This window comes from Talpa occidentalis, unplaced genomic scaffold, assembly GCF_014898055.3.
Source record: "Talpa occidentalis isolate TD23 unplaced genomic scaffold, MPIMG_talOcc4v2.1 talOcc4.12, whole genome shotgun sequence".
NCBI classification, from domain to species: Eukaryota; Metazoa; Chordata; class Mammalia; order Eulipotyphla; family Talpidae; genus Talpa; species Talpa occidentalis.
The window spans coordinates 41,383,659-41,410,701 of NW_023601212.1; the positions used below are offsets into that span (position 1 = coordinate 41,383,659).

The following is a 27,043-nucleotide window of genomic DNA, read 5'->3' on the forward strand; positions in this document are numbered from 1 at the left end:
GACTCGTACTAGGACTTAAGGTTACATAGGCGGGCTTGGAGAAGAGAGGGGAGGAGGAAAAAGAAAACACAGACTCCCTAGTAGTCCCAAGAATTGAGTTAGGGGTACAACATCCCTGCCTCTCCCTCTTCCTCCTCTTCCCTCTTATGTAAGAGCAGCTGGTGCTTGCACCTTGTGAATTGGCCAGTAGGGTACATCCCAGTGAGTTCAAGGAAGAAGTGTGGGGGACCCTGACCATCCTTCGGGTCTCTGGGGTCTTCTGAGGTGTAAGATGGCATTGAAAGGAGGGCCCTGTCTTGGCCATAGGAGTCAGATGCAGGAGCCACAGGCAGTGATTAAAAGTCTAGGGCCTGGTCAGCTTTGCTGCGACCAATTTAACAGAAGCACCCTTTTCTGTAACATGAGCTTACAGCAGCCCCAGAGGCTGGATAAGTGCTGTGGGGTTATAAGAAGGCTTTTGTGGGATGATGCCCTGTGTTGACCCAGTAACAATCCCCTGGCACTGCCTCCATCTTGGCTGGGCTACAGAGGCTGGCAGAGGCTACATGAACACTAAAACCAAACTCACAAGCCCTCCAATGATAGGATCAGCCTCATGTCTCCATGGGCTTGCTGCTCCTTAGATACCAGTGTGGGCACTTGAACTCATGCACACAGCCACCCGCTCCTGGAGAGTGTGACACATTGCTTGGATATTTGTGGGGAGCCCTTGACCTAAGCCAAACTTGTCTCTCCAAGGTAGAAAAAGGTGAGCAGGGAGCTTGTGGGAGAACATTAAGGAACGGGACTGCCTCAAACCCCAAACAGGTCATGTGAGAATCATTCTTAAGTCCTTTATTAATGGTCTTCCTAAAAGAAAGAAAATGGAAATTGGGAGAAAGCTGAAAGTACAACCAACAAAAGAAGTCCTTTTCTCCTTCAGCAAGAAAACAAATTTTGAACCGTCTATAACCTTGGCTAAAAAGCCGAGATTTGCAAACCCAGATAAACATCTGAGCCACTCCTAGCTGGGTTCCTCTTCTGAGGCCCCAGTGGGCTGGAGGAGAGAAGCAGGTTCCCCCATCCCACATTAACTTGAGGGAGGCACCCAATGGGTATTTCCTGTGGGAAACTGACTTCCTGGTTGGCTGAGCAGTGGTTTCTGGGGCCCTCTAGGATCCCCTAGGCGTCTTGGAGGGTAACAAAATACCAGGGGGCACAGAGAGACTCGTGGGCTTTCTGGGATCTGCTGAGATTATTTCCAAGCTGTTCAGGCACTTGGGCTGGCTAGAGGGCAGCGCCTGCTCCACAGGCCATCCGGAAGCAGTCTAGAAATCCTTCCATGAGAGCCCCCCATGGGGGAGATTCCCAGTCTCCTTTGAAGCAAAGGGCACAGAGGCTTTCCCGGATGACTTTGCCTTATAGTAGCTGGGGCACTTGAAGGCTTCCAGGTTCCGGTGGGCACTCATGATAATCCGGCTATGAGGAAATACCACATGAGCTGTGGGATTGCAGCACACACACACACGCGCACACACACAGGCAGAGTCAGGACCAGGAGGACTGAGATGATTCCAGCCCAACTTCAGAAACTAGTCATTCTGCTAGGTGTATATTCTGAAGGCTAGTGCTTTCTGGGAGCCCCTGGCGGGAAGCCTAGGTTCCTGTCTTGCTGCTACACTGGATTCTCCATCCTCTTTAGACCCTAGCACCCATCCTCTGTGCCTGTCCCCCATGGATCCAGGCCCAGCTCTTACTTCAGGTTGGAGAGCTCAATGACTAGGCCTCGTACAGTGTCTGTGGCGTCCTCCAAGCTGGTGGCTTCATAGGCCTTAATTCCCATGCAGGTCCTGGTGGGAAAGGAGGGAAGACATATTTGACTTCACTGGCAGCTGCGCCAAACTGCAGCTGGGCCTCATGTGTCATCTCCAGATACTCAAGCTGCCCTGCTCCAGCTAGCCACATCCTTTCCAGATATGAAGCCACCAGAGGCAGATCCCTGATGGCCAACTCTGTTGGCTCTCCTGCCAAAAGCACACCCAGAGTGCTGCCACTCTCCCCTGGACAGATCCCACAGCCACACACCTCCTCCACCCCGGTTCCCAGCCCCTGCCTCTATAGCTTGTCCCCCCACACAGCATGGGGTTGCTGAGAAAATGAAACCTGGCCTGCCAACCCCCACACACAGCCCCACACGAACTGCTGGCACCTCTAGACCCCATCTCCTCCCTCTCTTCCTTTTCCCTCTACTCCAGCCACATTTAATTCCATTCCCCTCAGCATTTCCTAGGACTCTAGAATGTTCTTTGCCAATTATTACCCTCCTTGGATGGGGTAACAAGTGCTTCTGTTTTCTCCACAAGACTCTTTCTAATTTCCTTGTTTCTTACCCCCAAACTCACTAGAACAAAGCTGCATGCTTTGTCCCAGCTCCCATAACAGTTTCCGGAAGACCAGGGGCTGCATGGGGTTAACATTCATGGAAGAAGTGGCCACATCTCATGTGTGCAGCCTTTGTACATGGGCAGGGCCCACCCATCTGGCCTCAGGTCAGTGGCTCCCCTAAAGTCTCCCACATCCCAGGCTAGGAGTATCCTCTTGAGCTGTCACTGCAGGAACTCCAGCTCTCTGCCTGCCTCAGATGCACCTTTACGCCTGGCTGGCTTTAGCCTCTTGAGTGTCTCAGCCATGGGCCACTGACCAGCCCTAGGACTTGCTCTGTGGATTTCCAGATGTCCATGTGGGGTCACACCAGCCCAGTTAGGCCACCAGCAATTCAGACCCAGATGTCTCTCCTCTTTGTTCAAATAGTGCAGTCACTTTGACTAAACTGCTTCTGATTTCTGCAGTGTGTGTGTATGTGTGACATCAAGTGGAACAAGAGCTATGAGTTACAGATGTGACAAGGGCAGGAGTGGGCAAAATGCTTCCTCACCCTGAGGAACAGGAAGAGACAAATGACCCAGGGATGTATCCCTAACCTTGCTCCATACCCACCAGACAGAAACAGAAACTTGGCCATAAATAATTGGTAAGTTGCCATCCCTGTATAGAGGTCACATGGGGTGGGGAGGTAGTAGGAGAGGACAGCACCCAGGGCTAGTGTTTGGCAAGGTAGGTAAGAGGACTTGGAAGGAGGTGAGAGCCTCTAGGAGTGGGGACAAGGCCCCCCACTCCCCAGGATGGAGGGATAGCACACCTGGTGTCTACAGAAAGGAGAGGAGGGCCAAGCAGTAAGTTAGGAGACAGGACAGGTATGAGACACTGAGGGCCCACCAAGGCTACATCTGGGGCATCCCCCCTCAAAAAAGATCGGAGGAAGCTCTGGAGAGCCCCTTTCTAGAAAACACACACATGATGGGCCTCCCTGGTGGTGCAAGGGGTTACGTGTTAGTGCTATCAAGCTATTGGTAGCCTCTGCAGCACAAGTTTAACCCCCAGCCACATGGCGCAGACCTCTCCTATCTCACCCACTGTTCCCCTCGGCAGTGTATTTCAGTGGATCTGCCTGTTCTGCTCCCTACTCCTCTGGTGAATCCTCTTGCCCCCATCCCCCGTACCTCTGGCCTACCCCAGTCCTTGTATGCATAAATAAAAATAAATCTTAAAAAAACCCACACACACATGAATTCAAATAACTTGTGTAACTGGGGCGCCAACCAGTATTCCTGGGTAGAGATGCTGGTTTGGGTGTAGCATGGTGGTCACTCATTCTGTACTTGCAGGGACCAGGGGACATGTGTAATTTGAAAGACAGGGCTTGGTTTCCTTACTGGATTGAGGAAAGCAAGGCCCAGACAGGGAGAGCCAGGGTCCCCTTCATCACTACCCTTGTGGGCAAAATGGAGCTCATAGATCAGGGGTGAGGGAGAATTCAGGGCCTATTGGGGAGAGGTAAGGGAGAACTGGGAGGCTGCTCTGTCCCTCCCAGGGACAGACGGAGGCCTCCTACTGAGGGAAGGGTCCTGGGGCAGCCTTGTACCCAGCCTACCTCTGCTGAGTCTCATCAAGGGAGCCTCCATCAACAGATGGGCTGGCACTGGGCCAGTGAGGACCCACAGGTAACAGCTGAAAAGAGAACACACGTGTGAACAGCCTAGCTGGGCAAACCCGACACAATAAAGGAAAAGTCAAGCAGGGGATGGCACATTTTACTTCAGTCACACCAGAGTCATGGAGGCCAGAACTCTTGCAGAGGAAAGACGGTATGGCGGAGGGGCACCATGATGACTAGACCTGTGGGCCACTAGCCTGGTGCTCTAGCCTTCCTCCCTCAGGAGAGAACTGACCCAGGGTCCTCTCCCAGCCTATACCTTCTGACAGGCTGATCTGTTCTATGCCAGTGGGTGGCTCTGGTGCCAAATACTCTGTCCTGAACAACTGAGGTAGGCTATTGTCTGCTGCTTATCATGTAATATCTACAAGGGTACACAGAAGACCCTGAATGGTGGCAACTGGGGCAAGGTGGGCATCTGGGACAAGGGGAGGAAGTCAGCCAAATATGCTGTGTTTCATGTCAGGAAAAGATTTTGCAAACATATTGGGAGGGAAAAATTCATAATAGGGGAGAATATTATTGATAGATAACCTTGATAACTTTAGGTTTTTACATGTCAACAGTGGCTTAATTTCTGTGGAAAATGTCAAGTTCAATCACAGAGAATACATGTGTCCCTTCAAAGAGGCTGCAGTATAGTAACCAGGCCAGGGCTTCTGGGCCTCTTCTGAGGATACCAAAGTCTCAGAGTGGGGAGAGTATTTCTGAATGGAGACGCCCTAAATGAGGGTAGGGGATGTGGTGACAGGCTTGAACTACCTGAAAAGGATCCCTGAATCCAAAGGAACAGGCACGAAGGCTGCCTGCAGCCCAGAAGTTGGGATGATTCTGTCCCAAGAGACACTTTACAGTGTCTGAAAACATTTCCGGTCATGGGAATGCTGGTGGAATCTGGTAGGGAGAGGCCAGCGATGCTGCTTAACAACCTAGAGTACATGGGGCCCTACCTTAGAGAGTACTCCGACCCTAAATGCCAGCTGGTTGAAACCTAGCTATAGACAATACAGTATCTCCCACGCATCTGATCAACTTTCATGTAAGCAACTCTCACAAAGAATTTGATGCACATATTCATCCAACTCAGTATATTGTTCTTGGCCACGAGGAATATTCTCTCTCAAAAGCTACCACCACTCCCACCAGGGTTATGTAACTGTCTGAGACAGCAAGGCCATCTTCCCACTGAATGTGCTGGAGGCCCACTCCTGAAGGCCCTAAGAGGGACCAGGGGGAATAAGTTTGTTACATGATGCTCATTATGCTGTCTTGTACAATGACCTGGTCCCTCACTGCTGCTGGCCTCTGAGAGCCTCCAGATTGCCACTCCTAAGCCTCCCGAGCAGTGCTCATGGCTGTGCCTTAGTGAGGCAGAGGGTCTGCTGGTGGGAAGCTGCCGCTGCCGCTCTCTCCATCTACCTGCATTCTACTCCCAGTGTCCCTGCTCACGCAGTGTTCAGCAGGGGCATCTAGAACCTTCCCATGGGAACTTGTTCATGCCTGCATTGCCCTGACTTGTTCAGGAACACCCAGTATCAAAATGAAATTTGTCTGGGCATTGGCAGCCAGTCAGAGCAGTGCCTCCTCCCCTGACAGGCCTGGCGAGTCTGACCCGAGTGAGCGAGGCTGGCTGGCCCTCACACTGCTGATTCCTGAATTCCTGGGTGTTTCCAAAGTGTACCTGCTGGTGGTCTTTCCAAAAGGGCTCATTCCTTTGCTTGCTGGATTCCACCAAACCTCCCAATGAATCCCCAGCCTTCTCCCTTAGCCACTGCCCAAGAAGCCAGAGACTGGGGACAATTTATGTGAGGGGTTTGCATTTTTTGAGGGTTGAGGCTCTAATTACAAAATTTCAGCTTGTCCAGTACCTCTCCTAGGAGATGATCATCTGAATGATCCATCCACACTGTGACTTGCTTTCCCAGATCTTGCTCATTCAGTGACAAAGAAGTGAGTGGCTGGAGGAGCACAGTGTGGATTGAAAATGACTCCTGGGCCATGCTTTGGGAAAGCAGCGCTGTGGCATCCACATTCACCCAACCCAGCTTTGCGTGCACAGGTACAACAGCTGGTTTTCTGCAAGTATGGGTACTTTGGGGCTGTGTAGACTAAGTGCTGGGATGACAGGGTTTAAGATGCTCAGTGGAGAGACAGGTGAGGACGGTGCTTCCAAAATACCTTATGGGACAGGAACCATGCCTGGCATGGAGCAGTACTTCATAAATATGCACTGAGTGTGCTTTAAAAATCACCTCAACAGGGAGAGCAAAAAACACAGGTCAACATATATGAAGCAAGTGAGGTTCCCAGTTCCAGAATGGGGTGGCTGAGGTGCAGCTGTAGAGTGAGTCTGACCTTGGTCTCCTCCCCTCCAGCTGTGTCACCTAACCTCCTTCAGCCTCTTGGCTGCACCCAGTGTGTGGAAAGAGAACCGCCTACCTTAAGGGGTGTAACTGCAGAGCACTGCGCCTAGGCGCAGGTCTGCCAGCAGCCAGGGTGGTGGTACTTCCCCAGGGGGCAGGGCTGGGCAGGGTCATACCTGCCTCACAGGTGAGCAGTCAGGGAGGCTCTCACACTGCTTGTTGGGAGGCAGATGTCAGAAGGAAGCAAAAATCCAACAGAAAAAGAAACCTCCATTCCTATGTTTGAAAAAGAATCATAGCAGGGCCCTGGAATGACTCTAAGGAGGGGCAAAGGCTCTTTCTAGTTGAGGAGATGAAGTTCCATCTTCCAGGCCCAGCTTAAGGTCATAAGGTCACTCTTCCAGCTCCAAAGGTACCCTTGGGAATCTGCAGCCAAGGCTGGGTAAAGAAGGATAAAGGGAGTGGGTACACCTAAGGGTGCTGGTCAGATTGGGGAGGCTACTATACATTTTGCTTGGGCAGACAAATTATGTCCCGGGGCTACCTGGGACTCTTCAGCTCCCACTCAGGTAGGCCCCACAGAAAGGCAAGTCTGACCTCTCTAGAAAATCACTAACCTTCCTATAAAAGCTTTGAATCAGACCCTTAGACTCGTCTGAACATATCGCCACATGCCCCATCTTCCTGCCACTGGGCAATTTGGGAGCAGGTTCAAAATAGTTAGGCAGGGCCTTCCTGGTGGTGCAAGGGGTTAAGACGCAACCTATGAACTATCCGCAGCCACTGCAGCACAAGTTCGATTCCCGGCCAGCCAGGGAGCTACCCACATGGCGCAGCAGACCTCTACCGACTTGCACGCTGTTCCCCTCAGCAGTGTACTTCAGTCAATCTGCCTGTTCTGTTCCCCACTCTGTCTCTGGTGGGTTCTCTCACTCCTGCCCCCTCATACCTCTGGCCTGTACCCCAGTTCTTGTAGGCATTAATAAATAAATCTTACCAAAAAAAGTAGTTAGGCACTGGCCCAGCCCAGGTTGGGCTGTCACTAGGAAATGCTCTTACCTGTTCAGGTGGGGCTTCAAAGTCAGGGGCTTCCAGGGCTTCCCATATCTGGCTATCTGGCAGGAAGTCGAATTCCAGGGCTGGGGATGCCCCCCAGGCAGTCTGGTCTGTAGAGTCTGGAGGGTGCTTGGGCCGGCCTGCAGAGGCATCTGGGCTGCCCTGAAGGGTGCTAGTCTGCTGAGGACCACTCACTACTTCTCTGTGCACTGGCAAGGTGGAGGCTTGAAGGGGCAAACTGAGCCCCTTGAGGTCTTGTTCATGGCTCTGGATATTTAACTTGGCTGGCTTTTCAGTAGAGGGCTGCAACAGCATACCTCCCAGTCCCTCTTCATCCAGGCCTGACACTTGTGTCTGATCAGCATCTGGGTCCATTTCTGAAGCTGGAGGGTTGGTATGTTCTGCACCTACTGTGGGCTCTTGGATCCCCTGAACCTGAGCCAGGGTAACTTCAGGGCCCTTGGGGATATCACTAGTGGGCTCAATTCCCCTCCCTGATTCCCCTCTATCTCCTGTGGTCTTCCCAGTGAGAGGAATGCAGCTGAGCAGGGCCTCACTGTGCCCTCTATCAGGGGTCCTGGCTTTGGCCTGCCCATCTGGGCCAGCCACCTCCAGAGCTCTCTGTTCGAACTCAGCGGGGTCTGTGCTCACATCTGTGATGGCAACAATCCCGAGGGAGGAGCATGTTGTGTTGCTGAAGTTCTGTTCTGCTTCCCTGCCACTTCTGCTAGGTAGCTGCATGTCATTAGGGAGGCCCTGTGCTACAGATCTGGGTTCTCCTTCCTCCTGGGGTCCTTCACGCAGGTCAGCCCTGGCTCCCTGCGGGATTTCTCCCTTCTGGGGGGATCCTTGCTCAGGCTTCTCTTCAGCATCAATGTTTGACAGGTGCACTTTATAGCTGTGACCACCCGGAACCCAAGCGCTCTCTTTGCTTCTACCATCTGGTGTGTTGTTCCCTGGCTCTAATAGTTGGTTCTGGCTGATCCTCTCTGAGACAGAGGGCACTGTCTCTCTTTCTAGAGAGATGTCAGGGGAGACCTTGGGCTGAGAATCCCTGCTGCTGGGCACCAGTGTCTCAGAGCTTTGGTCACTATGCTGGGGATAGATATTATCTGCCTGGGGCTGGTCTCCTGGCTCCCTGGCCTCCTGGACAATGGGCCTGGAGTGTGGCTGGCTTCCTGCCTGCTGGGCATTGGGCTCTGGCTGTGTTTCCTGTAGAGAGAAAAATACTCATTCTTGGGTATTCATTCTAGCTATTCCTGCCCCTGTACAAAGTGTCAGACACCAAGGCATATAGGGTTCAGTACCAGTGCAGAATGGAGCATTGTGCTAGGGGTTGGAGGGAGAACTTGAAGCACAGAAAACCCCACTTCTCCCAGCAATACCAGCTACCTGCAGGTAAAAGAGTAAGAATTGAGGGGGCATGTGCATTGCACCAATGTTAGTTGCCTGAAGTGGACCACAGGTTAGAGTTAGGCAAGATGTTACCACTAGGGGAAGTCAAGGGAGCACACAGGGACTTCAATGTGCTGTTTTGGTTTGTTTGTTTCTTTTTTTAAGATTTATTTTTATTTATTTATACAAGCAAAAACTAGGGTGTAGGTCAGAGGTATGGGGAGTGAAAGGATTCACTAGAGACAAACTGGGGAGCAGATCAGGCAGACTGACTAAAATACACTGCTGAGGAGAGCAGCAGGTGAGACAGGAAAGGTCTGCTGCGCCATGTGGGTTAGCTCCCTGACCAGGGATCGAACTCAGGCTGTAGTGGCTGGTATTAGCTTGATAGTACTGAGACTTTAACCCCTGTGCCACCAGGGAGGCCCGCTTTTGTTTAATTGTGGTAAAATATATATAACATAAGTTGACCATTTTTAAGCATCCAGTTCGGTGGTCTAAGGCATTTACATTGTTGTACAGCTGTTGCCTCCATCCATCTCTAGAAACTTTTCTTCCATCTTGCACAGTTAAAACTGTTTCCACTAAGCAACTCCCTTCTCCCACAGACTCTGGTAACCTCCATTACATTTTTGGTAGAAATCTGACAGCTCTAGGGACTGCATATAATTGGGATCATGTGTATTTGTTGCTTTGTGCTTGGCTTATTACATTTGGCATAGTGACCCTTAGATTCATTCATGTTGTATCAGGATTTCCTTTTCAAGGCTGAAAAATATTCTACTCTATGAATACATTCACATGTTAATTAACAACAGGGATATACTTTGAGTAATTCATTGTTAGGAAATTTCACCATTGTACAAACATTATCGAGTGTAATTATACAAGCCTATATGGTACGGCCTACTACTTACTACACACTAGGCTATATGGTACAGCCTATCAGGACCACTATCAGGACCACTATATGTGGTCCTTCCTTGACTGAGACATTGTCAAGCGACATATGACCATATGCTATGTTTTGTTTATTCATTTCTCTCTCCTTGGAAATGCGTTACTTCTATCTTTAGCTATTGAGAATAATGCCACTATGAACATGGGGGTACAAATATCTGTTCCTGCATATGCATATACCACATTTTGTTTATTCATCTGTCTGTAGGCACTTGAGTCTATATCATTTTGCAATTTTCTATGAGTTTATCCTTATTTCAAGATTAAAAAGTTACAAAAGAGAGAGGGAAATGAAATGTCCATAATGAAATGTCCATAAAGCAGCTCGGGGAGAGGAGATCTCAATTGGGACCCAAATGGAGCACAATACCTAGGTTAGATGGGAGTCCCATTCTTCCAGGTGCTCAGGTCTAAACCTTTTTAGTTGCTATAACCCAGATCTGTCCGACTGAAGATACCTGGCATCTCTGGGCCACCTTCCATGTGACATAACCAACAGCATGGCCTGAGCGTCCCCCTCAAAATCTCTCTGTATCAACCAACATCAACTCCCTCCTTGAAGTCATTCAGGCCCCACATGCAGCGTCAACCTATCACCACTCTTCTTCTCTCACACTCACCATCAGCTCACCCTTTAAAATGAACTGTAAATAAGTCATTTCAATACTAGAGACTGAGTCCTGTGCCTTTAGGCACCCACAGACAACAGTTGTGCTCCACTTCTTTCACACAATTGTCAGTGCTGAGGGGAGACATCTCCTCCAAGTTATTTCTTTACACCCACCAGGTCTGACCTTTCTAGGAGAGGGTCCACACTGCAAATGTTAGACCACTGAAGGGCAAGGCAAGTCGATGTGGCTTTAGTGAAGCCACTGGCAACTACCCAGCTCAGCGATACCAATGATGGCAAGATTATTGATTCTCTTTTTTCAATTAAACATTTTGTGAGGTCATTGTATTTTCATACATAGTTGTAAGCAATGATGGAGAAAGATCTCTTATGCCAGCTGCCCCAAAGGTAATACCTTGCAGAACTGAGTGTGTAATGTGCAATCACAACCAGGATGCTGACATCAATCAGATTTACTGACCTTATTTGGCTCTCTTGTGTACATGTACTTGTTGGCGTGTGTACATTATGTTGTGGAAGGGTATCTTTTTAGTGGAGACTGTGTATCCACCCCCATATCTAGGAAACTGAAGAGCCCCAACACAAGGATCCCTCATATTGCCATTTGTGGCCTCACCCACCTCCCACCCACAACGACCCACTGTTTCCGAACCATGACTACCACCAGTCTCTCCTTCATCCTATAATTCTGCCAATCAATAATTTTGTCAACAGAATCCTACAGTACATGACTCTTGGGGCTGGCTTTTCCCATTCTCATAATGCCCTAGACATCCACCCAGGTAACTGTATGTATCACTAATTACATCCTTTTTTATTTCTGGGTTATGTCCCATGGTATGAAAGGAGCACAATTTGTTTAACCATTCACCCACTAAAGGAGATCTTGGAGGTCACTAAACAGCTGCTGGGGATGCATATTACTCATATTTTTGGGTGCACGCTACCAGAGACATTGTAACCCCTGGATCTCTTGAAGGTAAGGACAAGAGAACAAGCTGTAAAGTTTCTGAGAAGCAAAGGGGTTCAGGGATAGCATGTGAGTGGACGTTTTACTGAATTTTACCACCCTCATGTATCCTGGGCAAAAAGGCGCTCTGGCCTTGAATGCTTCAGTGTGTGTAAAGCTGTCCTGAGGGTTTTTAACAGGTCTGTGAAAACCTGTGCATCCATATACACCTGTGGTGTCATGCACTGAAAATAGAGAGCTGGGGGGTTAAGTGGTGCAGGTCTAGCTATTGCCAAAGAAAATCAAGGCTGCACTTAGCCGCTGAGGCTGGGCCAAGAGGCTGTGCATCTACAGGGCTCAGCCTGGCCAATTTTAGGTCCTTACCGAGCGAAAGGCCTTACTCATGAGGTCCTCTTCCCTTGTCTCTGTTTGTGTTGCTGTCATCCTGGGTTTTGCATACTGGGGGACAAACCTCCCAACTGAGCTCTGTGAACCAGATGTAACAATAATAAGCATCAGTACAGATAAGTAATGAAGCTGCAGGGGGAAAAAAAAAAACAAGCACACTCCCAATATCAGCTTCTTTCTTATCTCCCATGTGGCCCTCATCCATAGTCCCCAGCAAATACTCCCACCAGCCTCTGTAGACTGTGAGCAGCTGCTGACAATGAAGAGGCAGCATTCAGTTGAAGGGAGGCAGTGTCCTCTGTATGTACTTGAGGCTACAAATCAGGCTAACCTGGGAAGGAGGTATGGGGACTTGTTCCTTCTCTGGTCGTCTGAGGAGCCTGGAGGGAGCTCCTGCTTCTTCATCAGGGAAGCTGGTGGAGAGAGACAAAATAGAAGAGGAGGTTCTAATGTCCTCCAGGCTGTCAGTGTACATATGTAGTGATACAGAGAATGAAATTCAAAGGAAAAGTAGCGCTAAACATCTCTCCTAAATGGGAGGCTCTGGAATGTCTTTAAAGAAAGGTGGTGTGGAGGGGCCAGCCATGTTCCAGGTAACACCTGTTGGGCAGTGGGTGAAGTCCTGCATCCAGAATCCAAGCACCTGCTCTGATGGCACTTTGCCCATATAATCCCAGAAACAGACTCCTGAAATAAGAACAGGGATTCTCACTGGGACTGATGATACTCCCGTCCTCAACTCTGCAAATTCAAGAGAAGATAAGTTGTTGGTATGAAAGACACTAAAAAAAAAGGGTACATTCATAATTGCCAAAACATGGAAACAACTGAGGTGGCCTTTGGTGGGTAAAGGGATAAATATACTGTGGTACATCCAGATGATAGAACATTATTTAATGCCAAAAGGAATGAGCTATCAAGTCATTAAAATACATGGAGGAAACTTAAAAGCACATTGCTAAGAAGTCATTCTGTAAAAGCTATATGAGTATGATTCCAACTATATGGCATTCTGGGAAAAGCAAAATTACGGAGACAGTAAAATATACATGGCAGTCAGGGGTGGGAAAGAGATGGATATGTAATTGTTATTTTTAAGACAATGAAAATACTCTCTGTATGATATTATAATTGTGGATATATGTCATTGTACTTTTATCCAAACCCATAGAATTGACTCACACCAAATTAACAGGATTTTCATAGAGTTTTCTCTTGGCACAATACCAAGAATAAACTCTAGGGTAAATTATGGACTTTGGGTTATAATGATGTGTCAATGTAGGTTCTTCCTTGTAAAAAATGTACCATTCTGGTGAGTGATGGTAATAATGAGGGAGGTTTTGCATGAGCTGGGGCCTGGGGTATATGGAAAATCTCTGTACTTTCCCCTCAATGTTGTAAAGGTAAAACTGCTCTAAAAAAACAAGGACTTTTTATTAAAAAAATGACGAGACAGTTATAGCTAAATACATGTGGATCTGAATATAGTAAAAAAAAAAGATAAAAATTTAGAACCAAAATTCCCATGATTTCAACTTTGGAAGTAGAGTAGGAAAAAGCATGAAGAAACAGGGACCTCCCTGGTGGCACAAGGGGTTAAGATGCAGCAATATGAAGCTATCCGCAGCCACAGAGCACCAGGGAGGTGACCCACATGGCACAGCAGACCTCTCCTGTCTTGCCCACTGCTCCCCTCAGCAATGTATTTCAATAGATCTGCCGGTTCTGCTCCCCATTCTGTCTCTGGTGAATCCTCTCAGCCCACACATCTCTGGCGTGCGCCCCAGCTCTTGTATGCATAAATAAATCTTTTAAAAAAAGCATGAAGATACATTAATCGGCTTAAACTATGTCAGTGGAAGTTATGGAGGCAAAATCAGTCTAGAAACTGATAGCAACTCTTTCAAAAATGTTTAATCAGGATGGATTGTTTCGGAGACTTCTGGGATGTATTTCTGTGTATGTGGTATTAATAAGACATTAAAAAAAGAAAAGAAGAAGGGCAGGGACCCATTTCTGTAGGTCCTGACTGTCCTTGTGGACTCAGAAAGCAAGGTGGGCAGTAGCCAAGATTCCATCAACCCTCTTGGTCTCTCCACAGTGAGGAACACAGTGACACTGTAATGTCTGGGAGAAGGCTTAAATGTGACATGTGGTGCCCTATTTGACCTATACAGAAAACAGGGATGCCTTTAGTCCTAAGACAGCAATGACGAGATGACACACCATATCCATTCATGAAAACAGTTTTGTCAGAATTACATGCCTCAATTTTATATTCAGAAAATTTCCTAGTTCAATCTATGAATTAGACTCTGGCTAGCAGGAATCTCTCTTTCCTAACTCCTGCTAGCTCCCCTTTCTACTTTGCTATAGTTATATGTAGTCTAACACTGTGGAAAGAATAAACTGTTTTTCAGGTCTTTCTTTTCCACCATGCTTAATTACATATTTCTTGAAAAAAAAAAGGGGGGTACTGGGAAACTACAGTTGTTAAGAGCACAGGAATCAGATACAACCAGAACCCCAGTGTGCCTTGCATCAGTGCAGTGGCCTTGGGTAAGTCATGTGCTAGCCTCAGGGTCCTCACCTGTCAACTGGGGACAGAAAAATATTTTTCAGTGCTCTGAGGAGTCAATGAACTGATATATATGTTTACTATTAGCATGCTGAACATGATGATTGTACTTCTCTTATTGGCTATTATTTCATAAACAGGACTCTGAATTCCTTCTTGATTAAGAAGAGTTATGGGGGAAAATGAATAAATATGAAACAAAACAATGGAATGTGGGATAAATATGAACTTGTCCCAGCCAGCTAGGACATAGCTGTTAAGTGACCTTGAAAATGTCTGGTTTTCAGCAGAAGGCTCCCAGAGGAGCCAGTGGTGAGCTGGGAAGTTCACCCACGCCAAGCCCCTTCTGACCAGCAGTCTGAGCCCAGAGGGGAGTGGGCACCCACGGCCAGGGCAGACTGGGCGCGCGGAAGAGTGTGCCTGTCTCTGAATCGCCATTTTAGAATAGAGACCTTTCTTCAGTAAAGACTGCTTGAGAGAGGTGAGCTGGGAAGTTCACCCACGCCAGGCCCCATCTGGCCTGCAGTCTGAGCCCAGAGGGGGAGCGGGAACCCACCGCTGGGGCAGACCAGGCGCACAGGGAGTGCGTCCCGCATCGCCATTTTAGAACAGGGACATTTCTACAGTAAAGACTGCCTGAAACCAGCAGAAGGCTCCCGGAGGAACCAGGGGTGAGCTGGGAAGTTCGCTCACGCCAGGCCCCTTCTGGCCTGCAATCCGAGCCCAGAGGGGGAGTGGGAACCCACCGCTGGGGCAGACCAGGCGTGCAGGGGAGCGTGTCCCCGCATCGGCATTTTAGAACAGGGACCTTTCTTCAGTAAAGACTGCTTGAAAGTGACAGATGGCTCCCGGAGGAGCCAGAGGGGAGCGGAGAAGTTCACCCAAGATGCCGGCCAGTCCAAGCAACCTAGTGTCCCAATGCATACGGCAAATTAGAAAACAGACAGTAGGGAGTAGAAGAACCACACACAACCCAGCAACTCCTCAGGAAAAAACCACACCACAAAAAGAAAACCACCCCCCAGATTGCAACGACAGTAACTTGGAAGAACTTCTGAGCCTTCCAGAAAGAGAATTTAAAATTGCCATGATTAAAAAACTGACAGAAGTCATAAAGGAAAACAATGATAAGGGGAAAATAATCAAAGATCAGAAGAATGAAATTGAGTCCCTAAAGAAGGAAGTAAAAGAAATGCAAGAGATCAAAGAATTAATGGAGGCGCAAAAGAACTCTGGGAAAAGCAATGAAAGCAGAATAGATGAAATGGAAGAATGAATAAGTACTCTTGAGGACACAGAAATAAAAAGAACCAAAACAGAAAAGGAAAGAGAAGTATGAAGGAAAAAGACTGAAGAAAGACTTCGGGAAATATCTGACTCCATGAGGAAAGGAAATATAAGAGTTATAGGAATACCAGAGGGAGAGGAGAGAGATGTAGGAACAGAGAAAATATTTAAGGAGATAATTGAAGAGAACTTCCCAAACGTGAAGAAGGAGCTGAAAATTGATATACAAGAAGCAAGAAGAACATCAAACTTCCACGACAAAAGAAAAAATACAGCAAGACACATAATAGTAAAGCTCCCAAGAATCCAGGACAAGGAAAAAATAATGAAGCTGACAAGAGGGAAGAAACAGATAACATTCAAAGGAAAATCAATCAGGCTGACATCAGACTTCTTGGAAGAAATACTACGGGCAAGGAGAGAGTGGAGGGACATAGTCAACAGACTCCAAGAAAACAGATGCCAACCAAGAATACTCTATCCCGCAAAGCTCTCCTTCCTCTATGAAGAAAGAATAAGGACCTACCCAGACAAACAGAAACTCTGGAATTTCATTACGACTAAACCCCCACTCCAAAAAATACTACAAGGAGTCCTAAAGCCAGAACCTCAGAGGGACAAATAATAACGAAAGAAGGCCAAAAAAAAAAAAAAAAGTTACTAAGGGCCTCCCCGGTGGCGCAGCAGTTGAGCGCTGGGTTGCGAAGCTGCCCGCAGCCTCTGCAGCGCCGGTTCAATCCCCGGCTGCTCCCCGGCCACCGGAGGAGGGTCCCAAATGGCGCGCAGACCTCTCCTGCCGCCCACTGCTCCCTGCTCTGGCTCTGGTGAATTCTCTCACCCTCCCGCGCTTCTGACTGTACCCAGTGCTTGTATAAATAAAAATAAATAAATAAATAACAAATAAATAAATAAAAATAAAATAAAATAAAATAAAATCAGGAATAGCTGGTTAAAAAAAAGTTATTAAAAGAGTAAATAAATAAAATCAAAGGAAAGACAAACACAATGGCAAACACAGATGCTAACATATCAATATTAACTCTAAATGTAAATGGACTAAACTCTTCAATAAAAAGACACAGAGTCGCAGGCTGGATTAAAAAACAAAACCCAACCTTTTGCTGTCTCCAGGAAACACATTTAGCTACAAAAGATAAAAATAGACTCGAAGTTAAAGGATGGAAAACAATCCTACAAGCAAATGGACCAAAAAAGAAAGCAGGAACAGCTATACTTATATCAGATAAAACAGATTTCAAACTCAAAAAGATAAAAAGAGACCTCAACAGTCACTACATTTTGATCAAGGGGACAATACTTCAAGAAGAAATAACACTCATTAACATATATTCACCAAACGAAGGAGAACCCAAATATATCATACAACTATTGTCATCTCTGAAAACAGACATCAGAGAAAACACATACATAGTGGGAGACTTCAACACACCACTATCAACAATGGATAGATCAACGAGACAAAAAATAAGTAAAGACACTAAAGCTCTAAATAAGGATCCAGAGCGCTTGGGCTTAACAGACATCTATAGAACACTAAACCCCAAAAAAACGGAGTACACATTTTTCTCAAGTGCACACGGATCATTCTCCAGGATCAATCACATACTGGGACACAAGACAAACATCAACAGATACACCAAGATTGAAATCATACCAACCATCTTTTCTGACCATGAAGGCATCAAACTAGAAATAAACCATAAAAAGAAGGCAAGGAACTATCCTATCTCATGGAGATTGAAAACCACACTACTGGAAGACCACTGGACTAATGAGGAGATCAAAGAAGAAATTAAAAAATTCTTTGAATTGAATGACAAAGAGGACACCAATTTCCTAAATGTATGGGATGTAGCAAAAGCAGTAATAAGAGGAAAATATATAGCAATAGAGGCTCACATCAAGAAACAAGAAAGAACTCAAAGAAACAACCTAATCTCGAAGCTCAAAGATCTAGAAAAAGAACAACAACAAAAAAAACCCAAAACCAGTAGAAGAAAAGAAATAATAAAAACCAAAGCAGAAATAAATGAAATTGAAACTGAAAAAACAATCCAAAAGATCAATGAAACCAAGAGCTGGTTCTTTGAAAAAAATCAATAAAATAGACAAACCCCTAGCCAGGCTCACAAAGGAAAAAAGGGAGAAAGCACAAATAAACAGGATCATAAATGAAAGAGGAGAAATCACAACGGACACAGCAGAAATCAAAAGAATAATCAGTAACTACTATGAACAGTTACATGGAAACAAGTTCAACAATCTAGAGGAGATGGACAAATTCCTACAACTCTACAATCACCCAAAGCTAGATAAAGAAGAAATAGAACACCTAAACAGACCAATTAGAACAAATAGAACACCTAAACAGACCACAGCAAAATTGAAATGGTAATCAAAAACCTCCCCAAAAACAAAAGCCCAGGACCTGATGGATTTACAAAAGAATTCTACCAAACATTCAGAGACGAATTAGTGCCTATCCTTCAAAAACTCTTCCAAAAAATTGAGAAGGAAGGGACAATACCAAACACGTTCTATGAAGCCAACATTACACTAATACCAAAACCGAACAAGGACAACACAAAAAAAGAAAACTACAGGCCAATCTCCCTAATGAAAATGGATGCAAAAATCCTCAATAAAATTTTAGCTACCAGAATCCAACAATGTATCCATAAGATAATTCACCACGACCAAGTAGGATTCATTCCAGGGACACAAGGATAGTTCAACATCTGAAAATCAATCAACGTTATCCAACACATCAACAAAAAGAAATATAAAAACCATATGATAATATCAATAGATGCTGAGAAAGCTTTCGACAAAGTATAACACCCATTCATGATAAAAGCCCTTGAAATTCTTGGGATACAAGGAACATACCTCAACATCATAAAGGCCATATATGACAAGCCAACAGCCAGTATCATTCTCAATGGTGAAAAGCTGAAAGCATTTCCATTAAGATCTGGAACAAGACAAGGATGTCCACTCTCACCACTGCTTTTCAATATAATACTGGAAGTCCTAGCCAGAGCTATAAGACAAGAGAAAGACATACAAGGAATCCAAATAGGAAAAGAAGAAGTCGAACTATCACTATTTGCAGATGATATGATAATATACATAGAGAACCCCAAAAACTCCACAGAAAAACTAATTCAACTCATCAGTCAGTTCAGTAAAGTGGCAGGATACAAAATCAACACGCAAAAGTCAGTAGCCTTCCTATACACAAACAAAAAATCTGAAGAAGAAGAAATAAAAAAAAAACATCCGTTTTATTATCGAAACAAAAAAAAAATCAAATACTTGGGAATAAATCTAACAAAAGAGGTAAAGGACCTATACAAAGAAAACTATAAAACACTATTAAAAGAAATAGAAGAAGAAACAAAGAAATGGAAAGACATCCCCTGCTCATGGATTGGAAGAATAAACATTATTAAAATGGCCATCCTACCAAAAGCAATATACAGATTCAATGCTATTCCAATAAAAATTTCAATGTCATTCTTCAAAGAAATAGAACAATTATTGATGAGATTCATATGGAATCACCAAAAACCCTGAAAAGCCAAAGCTCTCCTGAAAAAAAAAAAGAAGGGAATGGAGGCATCACACTCCCAGACTTCAAACTATACTACAAAGCCATAATCATCAAAAATGCATGGTATTGGAACAAGAAAAGACACACAGACCAATGGAATCGAATAGAAAATCCAGAAATAGGGTTGCGAAGCTGCCCGCGGCCTCTGCGGCTACGGTTCGATCCCCGGCTGCTCCCAGGCCACCAGAGGAGGGTCCCACATGGCGTGCAGACCTCTCCTGCCGCCCGCTGCTCCCCTCAGCAGTGTACTTCGGTCCTTCTGCCTGCTCTGCTCCTCGCTCTGGCTCTGGTGAATTGTCTCACCCTCCCGCGCTTCTGACTGTACCCAGTGCATGTATAAACAAAACAAACAAGCAAAACAAAAACAAATAAATAAAACATGCCTCTATTTAAAAAAAAAAAAAAAAAAAAGAAAAAAAAAAAAGAAAATCCAGAAATAAACCCACAGATTTATGGTCAACTAATCTTTGACATAGGAGCAAAGAATATGCACAGGAGCAAAGAAAGTTTGTTCAATAAATGGTGCTGGGAAAACTGGGTCACTACATGCAAAAGAATGAAGCTTGACCACTACCTCACACCATACACAAAAATCAACTCAACAATGGATTAAAGAACTAGACATAAGACCTGAAACCATAAAATACATAGAAGGAAATATAGGCGAAACACTGTTATATGCACATCAAAGACATCTTTACAGACACATCACCCAAAGCAGTGATAGTGAAGGCAAAGATAAACAGCTGGGACTACATCAAATTAAAGAGCTTCTGCATAACAAAAACAAAGAGAAACCCCACCAACTGGGAGAACATTTTTCCACACAACACTAATGATAAAGGACTGATCACAAAAATCTGCAAAGAGCTGATGAGACTCAACAACAACAAAGAAAATAATCCTGTCAAAAAATGGGCAGAAGAGCTAAAAAGAAACTTCTCTGAAGAGGAAATGCAAATGGCCAACGGGCATATGGAAAAATGTTCAACATCACTTGTAATCAGGGAAATGCAAATCAAAACTACCATGAGATACCATCTTACACCAGTGAGAATGGCACATATTAAAAAAACTAGCAACAACAAATGTTGGCGAGGATGTGGAGAAAAAGGAACTCTCCTGCACTGTTGGTGGGAGTGCAAACTGGTCCAACCACTATGGAGAGCTGTGTGGAGATTTCTTGACCTACTAAACATAGAGCTTCCATATGATCCAGCAATTCCACTCCTAGGTATTTACCCAAAGGACACAGAAACACTAATTCCAAAGAACACCTGCACCCCTATGTTTATAGCAGCACTATTTACAATAGCTAAGCTTTGGAAACAGCCCAAATGCCCAAAAATAGATGACTGGATCAAGAAGATGTGGTACATATACACCATGGAATATTACTCAGCATTCAAAAATGATAAACACATGCAATTTGCAGCAACATGGATGGCGCTGGAAGGGATCATGCTCAGCGAAATAAGCCAGAAAGAAAAAGAAAAATACCGAATGGTCTCACTCATAGCAGGAATCTAGAAAACTTAAATAAGGCACCAGGAAAAAGAATAACTATAAGAAAGTGAAAATCAAAATCAACAAAAAACTATGAACCAGAGACACTCTATGGAGGGTGGGGGATGGGGAGGGGAGGGATTGGGGTCAAAATAAGGGTGTTGCAATTGTATGGGGAATATAAAAATTAAAAAAAAGAAAATGTCAGGTTTTCCTTGCCTATGGTTGAAATGCAAATTTCTAGAGTCGAGAGGCATAGGAGGAAAGCTTCAAGAAGCACAATCCCAGGCCCTGAGCCCCTGGTGGGAGGCATGCTTGGCACTGTACTGGTCATGTTGGCCCCCTCCCCTTTTATATTCTGTCCACTGGGCCAGTATGTTATGTTTTATTTCAGGTTATTTTTTTTTAAAGATTCATTTATTTATACAAGAACTGGGGTACAATCAGAGGCACGGGAGGGTGAGAGAATTCACCAGAGATAGAGCAGGGAGCAGAACAGGCAGACTGACTGAAGATACTGCTGCGTAGAGCAGCGGGTGAGGCAGGAGAGGTCTGCTGCGCCATGTGGGTTTCTCCCTGGCCAGGAATGGAACTCAGAATGTAGTGGTGATAGCGCTGAGACTTAACCCCAATACCACCAGGGAGGCCCAAGCCACCATGTTATTTTTGCTGGAATATTTTGTCCCACTTACCTGGAGGCCACCCCTCCTGGCTCCTCCCAGCGCCAATCTGCAGAGGGAATGGGTCCTGATCTGCCTTCTGTTTCTTCGGGATGATGCAAATGGTCCAGCTCAAAACTCTGAGGGATCCCATCAGACTCTTCCAGCCTTGCATTCTTTGGGGGTTTTGGAGGACGGCTCCCTTCTCCTGATTGAGAGACAAAGAAAGTGGAAGGATACCAGGAGCATTCACCTCTGGGTGCTGTGAGGTAGGCAGGCATACCCAAGGGCAAGAAACCCCTGCTCCGATGGCCACCTGGAGAGCAGGAGAGAGGTTAGAATCACGTGCAGGTAGGATTTAGAAGGCCATGACTCCTCAGTCATAAATCCCAAGACGGCCAGGCCTGATCCAGTTGTCTGTCTCTCTGAGGAAGTGGTTGGAGGTAATTGCTGGCCCCTTCAGGTCACAGCTTAACTTTCCCTGCAAAGGGGATATCCCTGACTTCTCTGCAAAAGATTCCCTTTTAGGCCAAGCTCAGTTTTATTCATGTTACAGCTTTTTGGGAAGTATCCAATGTATAGGGTTATTTTATGTCTCTCTCCCACTACAACCTGTAAAGAGGGGCCTCACCTGCCTTACTCCTTATTGAGTCTTAAAGGGCACATCTGGTGTACTGTAGGTACTCAATAAATACTAGGTAGAGGATGGAATAAACACATGTAGAAAACATTGTATCATGTACCATTAAAGACTAAATTATGTACCACTCTAGTTTTCCATGATGCCCTAAGAACATTCACTCTGGGGAGACAAGATCCCAGAGTGATCAAGTACTAGGAAGCAATGTCTTGGTCTCCTTTTGGCCCCTTCTATCTCTATAATACCTTCCCCATCACTGAAAGCAATTTAGAGCCTAAAAGTAACTTATTATTTGTTAATAAAGGAAACCTCCTTACACAGAAAACTGCTAGTAATGGCTGGCTTGTAAGACTCCTCCCAAATCTGAGCCCAATCTAATCACTTATTCAATGAACAAATGCTGAGAGTTGTCTCTAGTGAGTTCCATACCGGGCATTGTCCTGAGAATTTGTGTGTTATGATGCAACTTCAAGGTTGTGTCTCTCTGTATGTTATGCCCATCATATTGGTTGACAAAGGCAAGGCACACAGAGGCCAGGGAATCTGGAATGGGATCTGGGCAGTCCAACTGTGGAGCCAGTACACTCAAGTGTCCTTGAGCATTCCTTGAGTGCCGATGTACCTTACTTCTGACAATGAAGAGAACAAACGGGACCCAGGCTGGAACTTCCTGGGGTTCAGTCAAATCCCTTTTGACCTATATTCCCTTTTTTTAAGATTTAAAAAAAAAAAAGTCCAATGCTTAATTTGGAAATTAAATATGTATTCAATATTAAAAAAGCTCAATGCTTAATTTGGAAATTAAATATATATTCAATATAAAAAAAGATTTATTTTTGGGGCCTCCCTGGTGGCACAAGGGGTTAAGCACCACACTATGAAGCAGTCCGTAGCCTCTGCAGCACAAGTTCGATCCCCCGGCTGGCCAGGGAGCAACCCACATGGCGCAGCAGCCCTCTCCTGTCTCACCCACTGCTCACCTCAGCAGTGTACTTTGATCAATCTGCCTGTTCTGTTCCCCACTCTGTCTCTGGTGAATCCCCTCACCCCCCCACCCTGCATCTATGGCCTGTACCCCTGCTCTTGTATGCATAAATAAACACATCTTTAAAAAAAAAAAAGAATGTGAGCAAAATGTGACAGGTGAAAGATGAAAACTAAGGAGAATTTTTAAAAAAATTTATTTTATTTTTTATGAATACAAGCGCTGGGGTATAGGTCAGAGGTGGGAGGGTGTGTGTGAGAGGATTCACCAGAGACAGAGTGGGGAGCAGAATAGGCAGATTTACTGAAATATACTAAGAGGAACATGGGAGATAGGAGAGGTCTCGCCGTATGGTTAGCTCCCTGACTGGTGACTGAACTCAGTCTGTAGTGGTGATAGTGCTGAGACTTAACCCCTAGGCCACCAGGGAGGTCCCTCCTTATCCATCTTGAAGCAAATCCATTATATGCACCCCCATTTCTCAGCGCCAATTGCTTGGTTCCTCCTCAGCCTTATTCTGGACCACACAAATTTGCTGTAATTTCTCCTATTTTGGTCAAGTCTGTCTCCTGTGTGTCCATTTAGAACTTTACTCCCATCTATTTGATACATTCTCTCCGTGAGAAGTTTTCTTTCCCCTGACTTCACCGTGAGGAAGTAAGTCTGGGTACCTTTGGTTTTATCCTGGCCCTGCCTCTTACCTGCACCTCTAGTGCTGACCCCTGAATTGCACCCAGATTAAAGTTCTATAAATGTTTTTTCCACAAACACTTTCCCCTCTGTGATGAGCCAGAAATGGCAAAATACAGCAGCTTCATTTATTAGGTTTCTTTCTTTCTTTCTTTTACATTTTAAAAGGACAGATTTATCAGAAAAGAAGGAACAAAAGAGAGGCAAATCCATAGTCACAGGCAGGCAAGACCCGTGAGGACAGTTGCCCATTTATTGTGTTTCGTAAGGTGCCTAAACACTAGCTTGCTCTGCTGATCCAATGGACATTTGTACTAAATAAAAAGCAATAACACATTAACAGAAGTGAAGACCCTCCCATTTCCTTCCTATGATCTGCCCTACAGGAGTTAATTTTAAGAAATATTAAGGCAGAAACTTATGTTCAACACCAAAGGTCAAAGACAGAGGAAACAGTCTCTTTCACACCTGCCAGAATTGTCTTCCTCTCAAGAGACCCCACCCAGGACACACAAAAACAGCTGTCCTGGGCTAGCCTGGTCCACTAAACTGGGGAGACACTGCCAAGAAAAGCTCCAATTGATCAACTGTGGGTGGGCCTGGCCATCCCCAGCTTCCTTCCTCAAGGTCAGAGAAATCCCGTGCCTCTGAGCAGCCTGTTGATCATATAAACACAAAATGTTTTCAGTTTGTTAATAATTTCTTTCTTGTCCCGTGTTTTGGGAAAAAAATGAGTGCTACTCTAAGTTCATTAAACACTAAGAAGTCATTTCTAAACTGGTAAGAAGTTTAAATTACTTTAGATAATGCAGGGAAATAGAGTTCTAACATATAATATTGGGTACTTTTCTTTTTGAATGAGGAAATTCTACATGCATATTGATAAGGAAAGATAGTCATGATATACCTGAAGTGTAAAATGTAGAATGCAGGTCAGTATGTGTGATGATTCTATTTTCCCATAGAAGTACTGTATTTGTATAGACAAAGATTGGATGATACAGTGCACTGAAATTCACTTCCTCTTTTTTTATGCTGTACTACTGTATATACGTTTGTGTGTGTGTGTGTGTGTGTGTGTATATATATATATATATACATATATATGTATTTATATATATCATCATCATCCTGTCAGACTTTAAAAATAGGGGGAGCTGGGGAAAAGCAGACAGAATCTTGAATTATTTTCACAACTTTTCTGTAATTCCCAAATTACTTCAAAATGAAGACTTTTTTTCTTTTTACAGCAGCACACATTTACTTGTTATCTGTGGTCCATTCTTGGTGCTTTGCAAATACTAATCCACATGTGAGCTCTAGGGCGCAATTCTCAGATGAGCACTGTTGACATTTGGAGATGGATCACTTTATGCTGTGGAGGCTGTCTTGTGCATTGTAGAATTCTGAGCATCCTAACCTCAACTCATTAAATGCTAGTACCACCTCCCCCCAAAACATACCCATCAGCTGTGAAACCCAAATAATTCTCTAGACATTACTATATATTCTCTGGGAGGCAAATTCCTCCCCCAACCAGGTTGAGAGTCACTGTTTTAAAGGAAACAGTGGGTGCTCTTATTAGGCCCTATTACAGAAGGGGGAAACTGAGGCACAGAGTCATCTGCCATCACAGAATGAGAAGAAATGAAAGGAACCCAGGGCTACAGTGACCACATCTGAGCAGAGAAACCCTATCCTGTCAAAATTTTAATAAGGATGTAAGAAAATGGTACTTCCTTAAAAGCAGAAAGGAACCAGGGTTCTGGTTCTAGACTGAAACACTGAGTCACATACCAGATGGCCTTGTAGCACTTCAAGCTCTGTTCAGAGGTCATCTCTGAGAGAGGGCCTGAAGGCAGCTACACAGCTCCCTGGGGTCTTCCCCTAGGCTGTGAGACTCTTGGAAGAAGCTCCAAAAAGCTTTCACTTTTTGATGAATGCACTTCTTCATAATTTATACTTTACTTTCTAGCATATATTAAGTCTTCGTGCTTTTTCTACAGAGCTTGATGTTCATTTTAGCATTCCCACAATAAATAAGCCTGCATTTCTTCTATAAGCAGATGCAGCAATAAAGAAGAAACAGATGAACATACATATACCTGAGGTTCGACTCTTCTTCCTCTTACTCATTTTATCCCTCCTTTGAAAAATCTGAAAACAAGCAGATCCCATCATTATAAGCAGTCCCTGGGTACAGGTCTAGTAGCCTTGGCTGATGCAGAAGCCATTCCCACCCCTATCTTGGCCCATGGGGCTGTCCTGAGAGGACAGTTGGGTGTCAAGAGGACACAGGGTGGGATTTACAGCTACCTTGGACCACAGTTTGCTAAGTCAACCTCTATGCCACAGGGCACAGGGAGGGAATTGTCCATCTTGTGTCCAGGGTCTGAGAGCAGGGGAGGGGTGTCCTTTGTGGAAAACCATGGAGACCTCAACTCTAGTCCCTAAGTTGGGGTAGGCTGTGTGAAGCCCCTCCCGTCCAGGCTGGGGTCTCTAGGGTCCTTCCAGGAACATCCAGGACTTTCCAGGGAACACCTGGGGACCTTCAAAGGAGTAACCTTCGGGGAGATGCCTGGGGCCCTGGCGGGGCAGGAGTCACCGCCAATTCCTTCCAGCTTTGGGGGCCAAATAAGCCAAAACCGACCTGAGTCAGAGAAGTTGTCGAGATTCCTCTGTCCTTATCAGGAACTAGGTAGATCTACCTGGATCTGTTGGGGGTCAAGTCAGCTAAATTATTTGCGTGAAAATTCTTTGAGAAAATAAAAGGTAAAATTGGCCCTGACAGAGAACGGGCAGGGGTGGAAATTGGAGCTGAAGGACTGAGGCCTAAGTGCTGTGGACCCGGGTTCCGGTGCCACATTAACACTACGTCCACCTAAAAATGAGGCCTTCCTAGATCGAGTCCGCCAGGCTGTCGCCGGACGACGAGAAGCAGACAGCAGGCCGCGCCCATCACACCTGCACACGCTCCGCCTCTTTCTCCGCGCACTAAGCGTGACGCCAGCACCGCCTCTCAAACACGCACAAACTCCGCCTCTTTCGCCGGTAGCCCGCGGCACGGCCCACTTACCCCTCAGCGCGCATGCGTGCTCGCGCGCTGCTTGCCGGGAGTTGTAGTTTCAGTGTGGCAGGTTCGGCAAGTCGAGTGACCGCGCTCCTGGCAGCGGCGCAGGAGGGCCAAGGCGGAAGTGGGGCGGCCACCTGGTGAGGCCCGGTGCGCTGGGTGGGTATTAGTGGGACTCAAACGAGAGGAGCCT

The 27,043-nt window shown here is 45.7% G+C and overlaps 1 protein-coding gene across 1 annotated transcript; it reads right to left on the reverse strand.

The window, feature by feature from the left end:
- Nucleotides 1–818: 818 nt before the first annotated feature.
- Nucleotides 819–26,815, reverse strand: BRME1 (break repair meiotic recombinase recruitment factor 1). Its single transcript, XM_037505974.2, has 9 exons — nt 26,431–26,815; nt 25,886–25,937; nt 21,499–21,673; nt 12,127–12,208; nt 11,772–11,873; nt 7,456–8,664; nt 3,971–4,047; nt 1,737–1,829; nt 819–1,458 (listed from the first exon to the last, which is right to left on the reverse strand). The coding sequence occupies exons 2-9, from the start codon at nt 25,914–25,916 to the stop codon at nt 1,308–1,310; spliced, it is 1,920 nt and encodes a 639-aa protein (XP_037361871.1). The 5' UTR covers nt 25,917–25,937; nt 26,431–26,815; the 3' UTR covers nt 819–1,307.
- Nucleotides 26,816–27,043: the final 228 nt, after the last annotated feature.

What these genes read in the sequence shown, in the direction of transcription:
- BRME1 (XM_037505974.2), bottom strand. Translation starts at nt 25,916, where the DNA reads ATGAGTAAGAGGAAGAAGAGTCGAACCTCAG. An exon ending in TCCCCATACCTCCTTCCCAG is followed by an intron (nt 11,874 to 12,126) that starts GTTAGCCTGATT and finishes TCTGGTTCACAG; the next exon opens with AGCTCAGTTGGGAGGTTTGT. An exon ending in TTGAAGCCCCACCTGAACAG is followed by an intron (nt 4,048 to 7,455) that starts GTAAGAGCATTT and finishes TTCTCTTTTCAG; the next exon opens with CTGTTACCTGTGGGTCCTCA.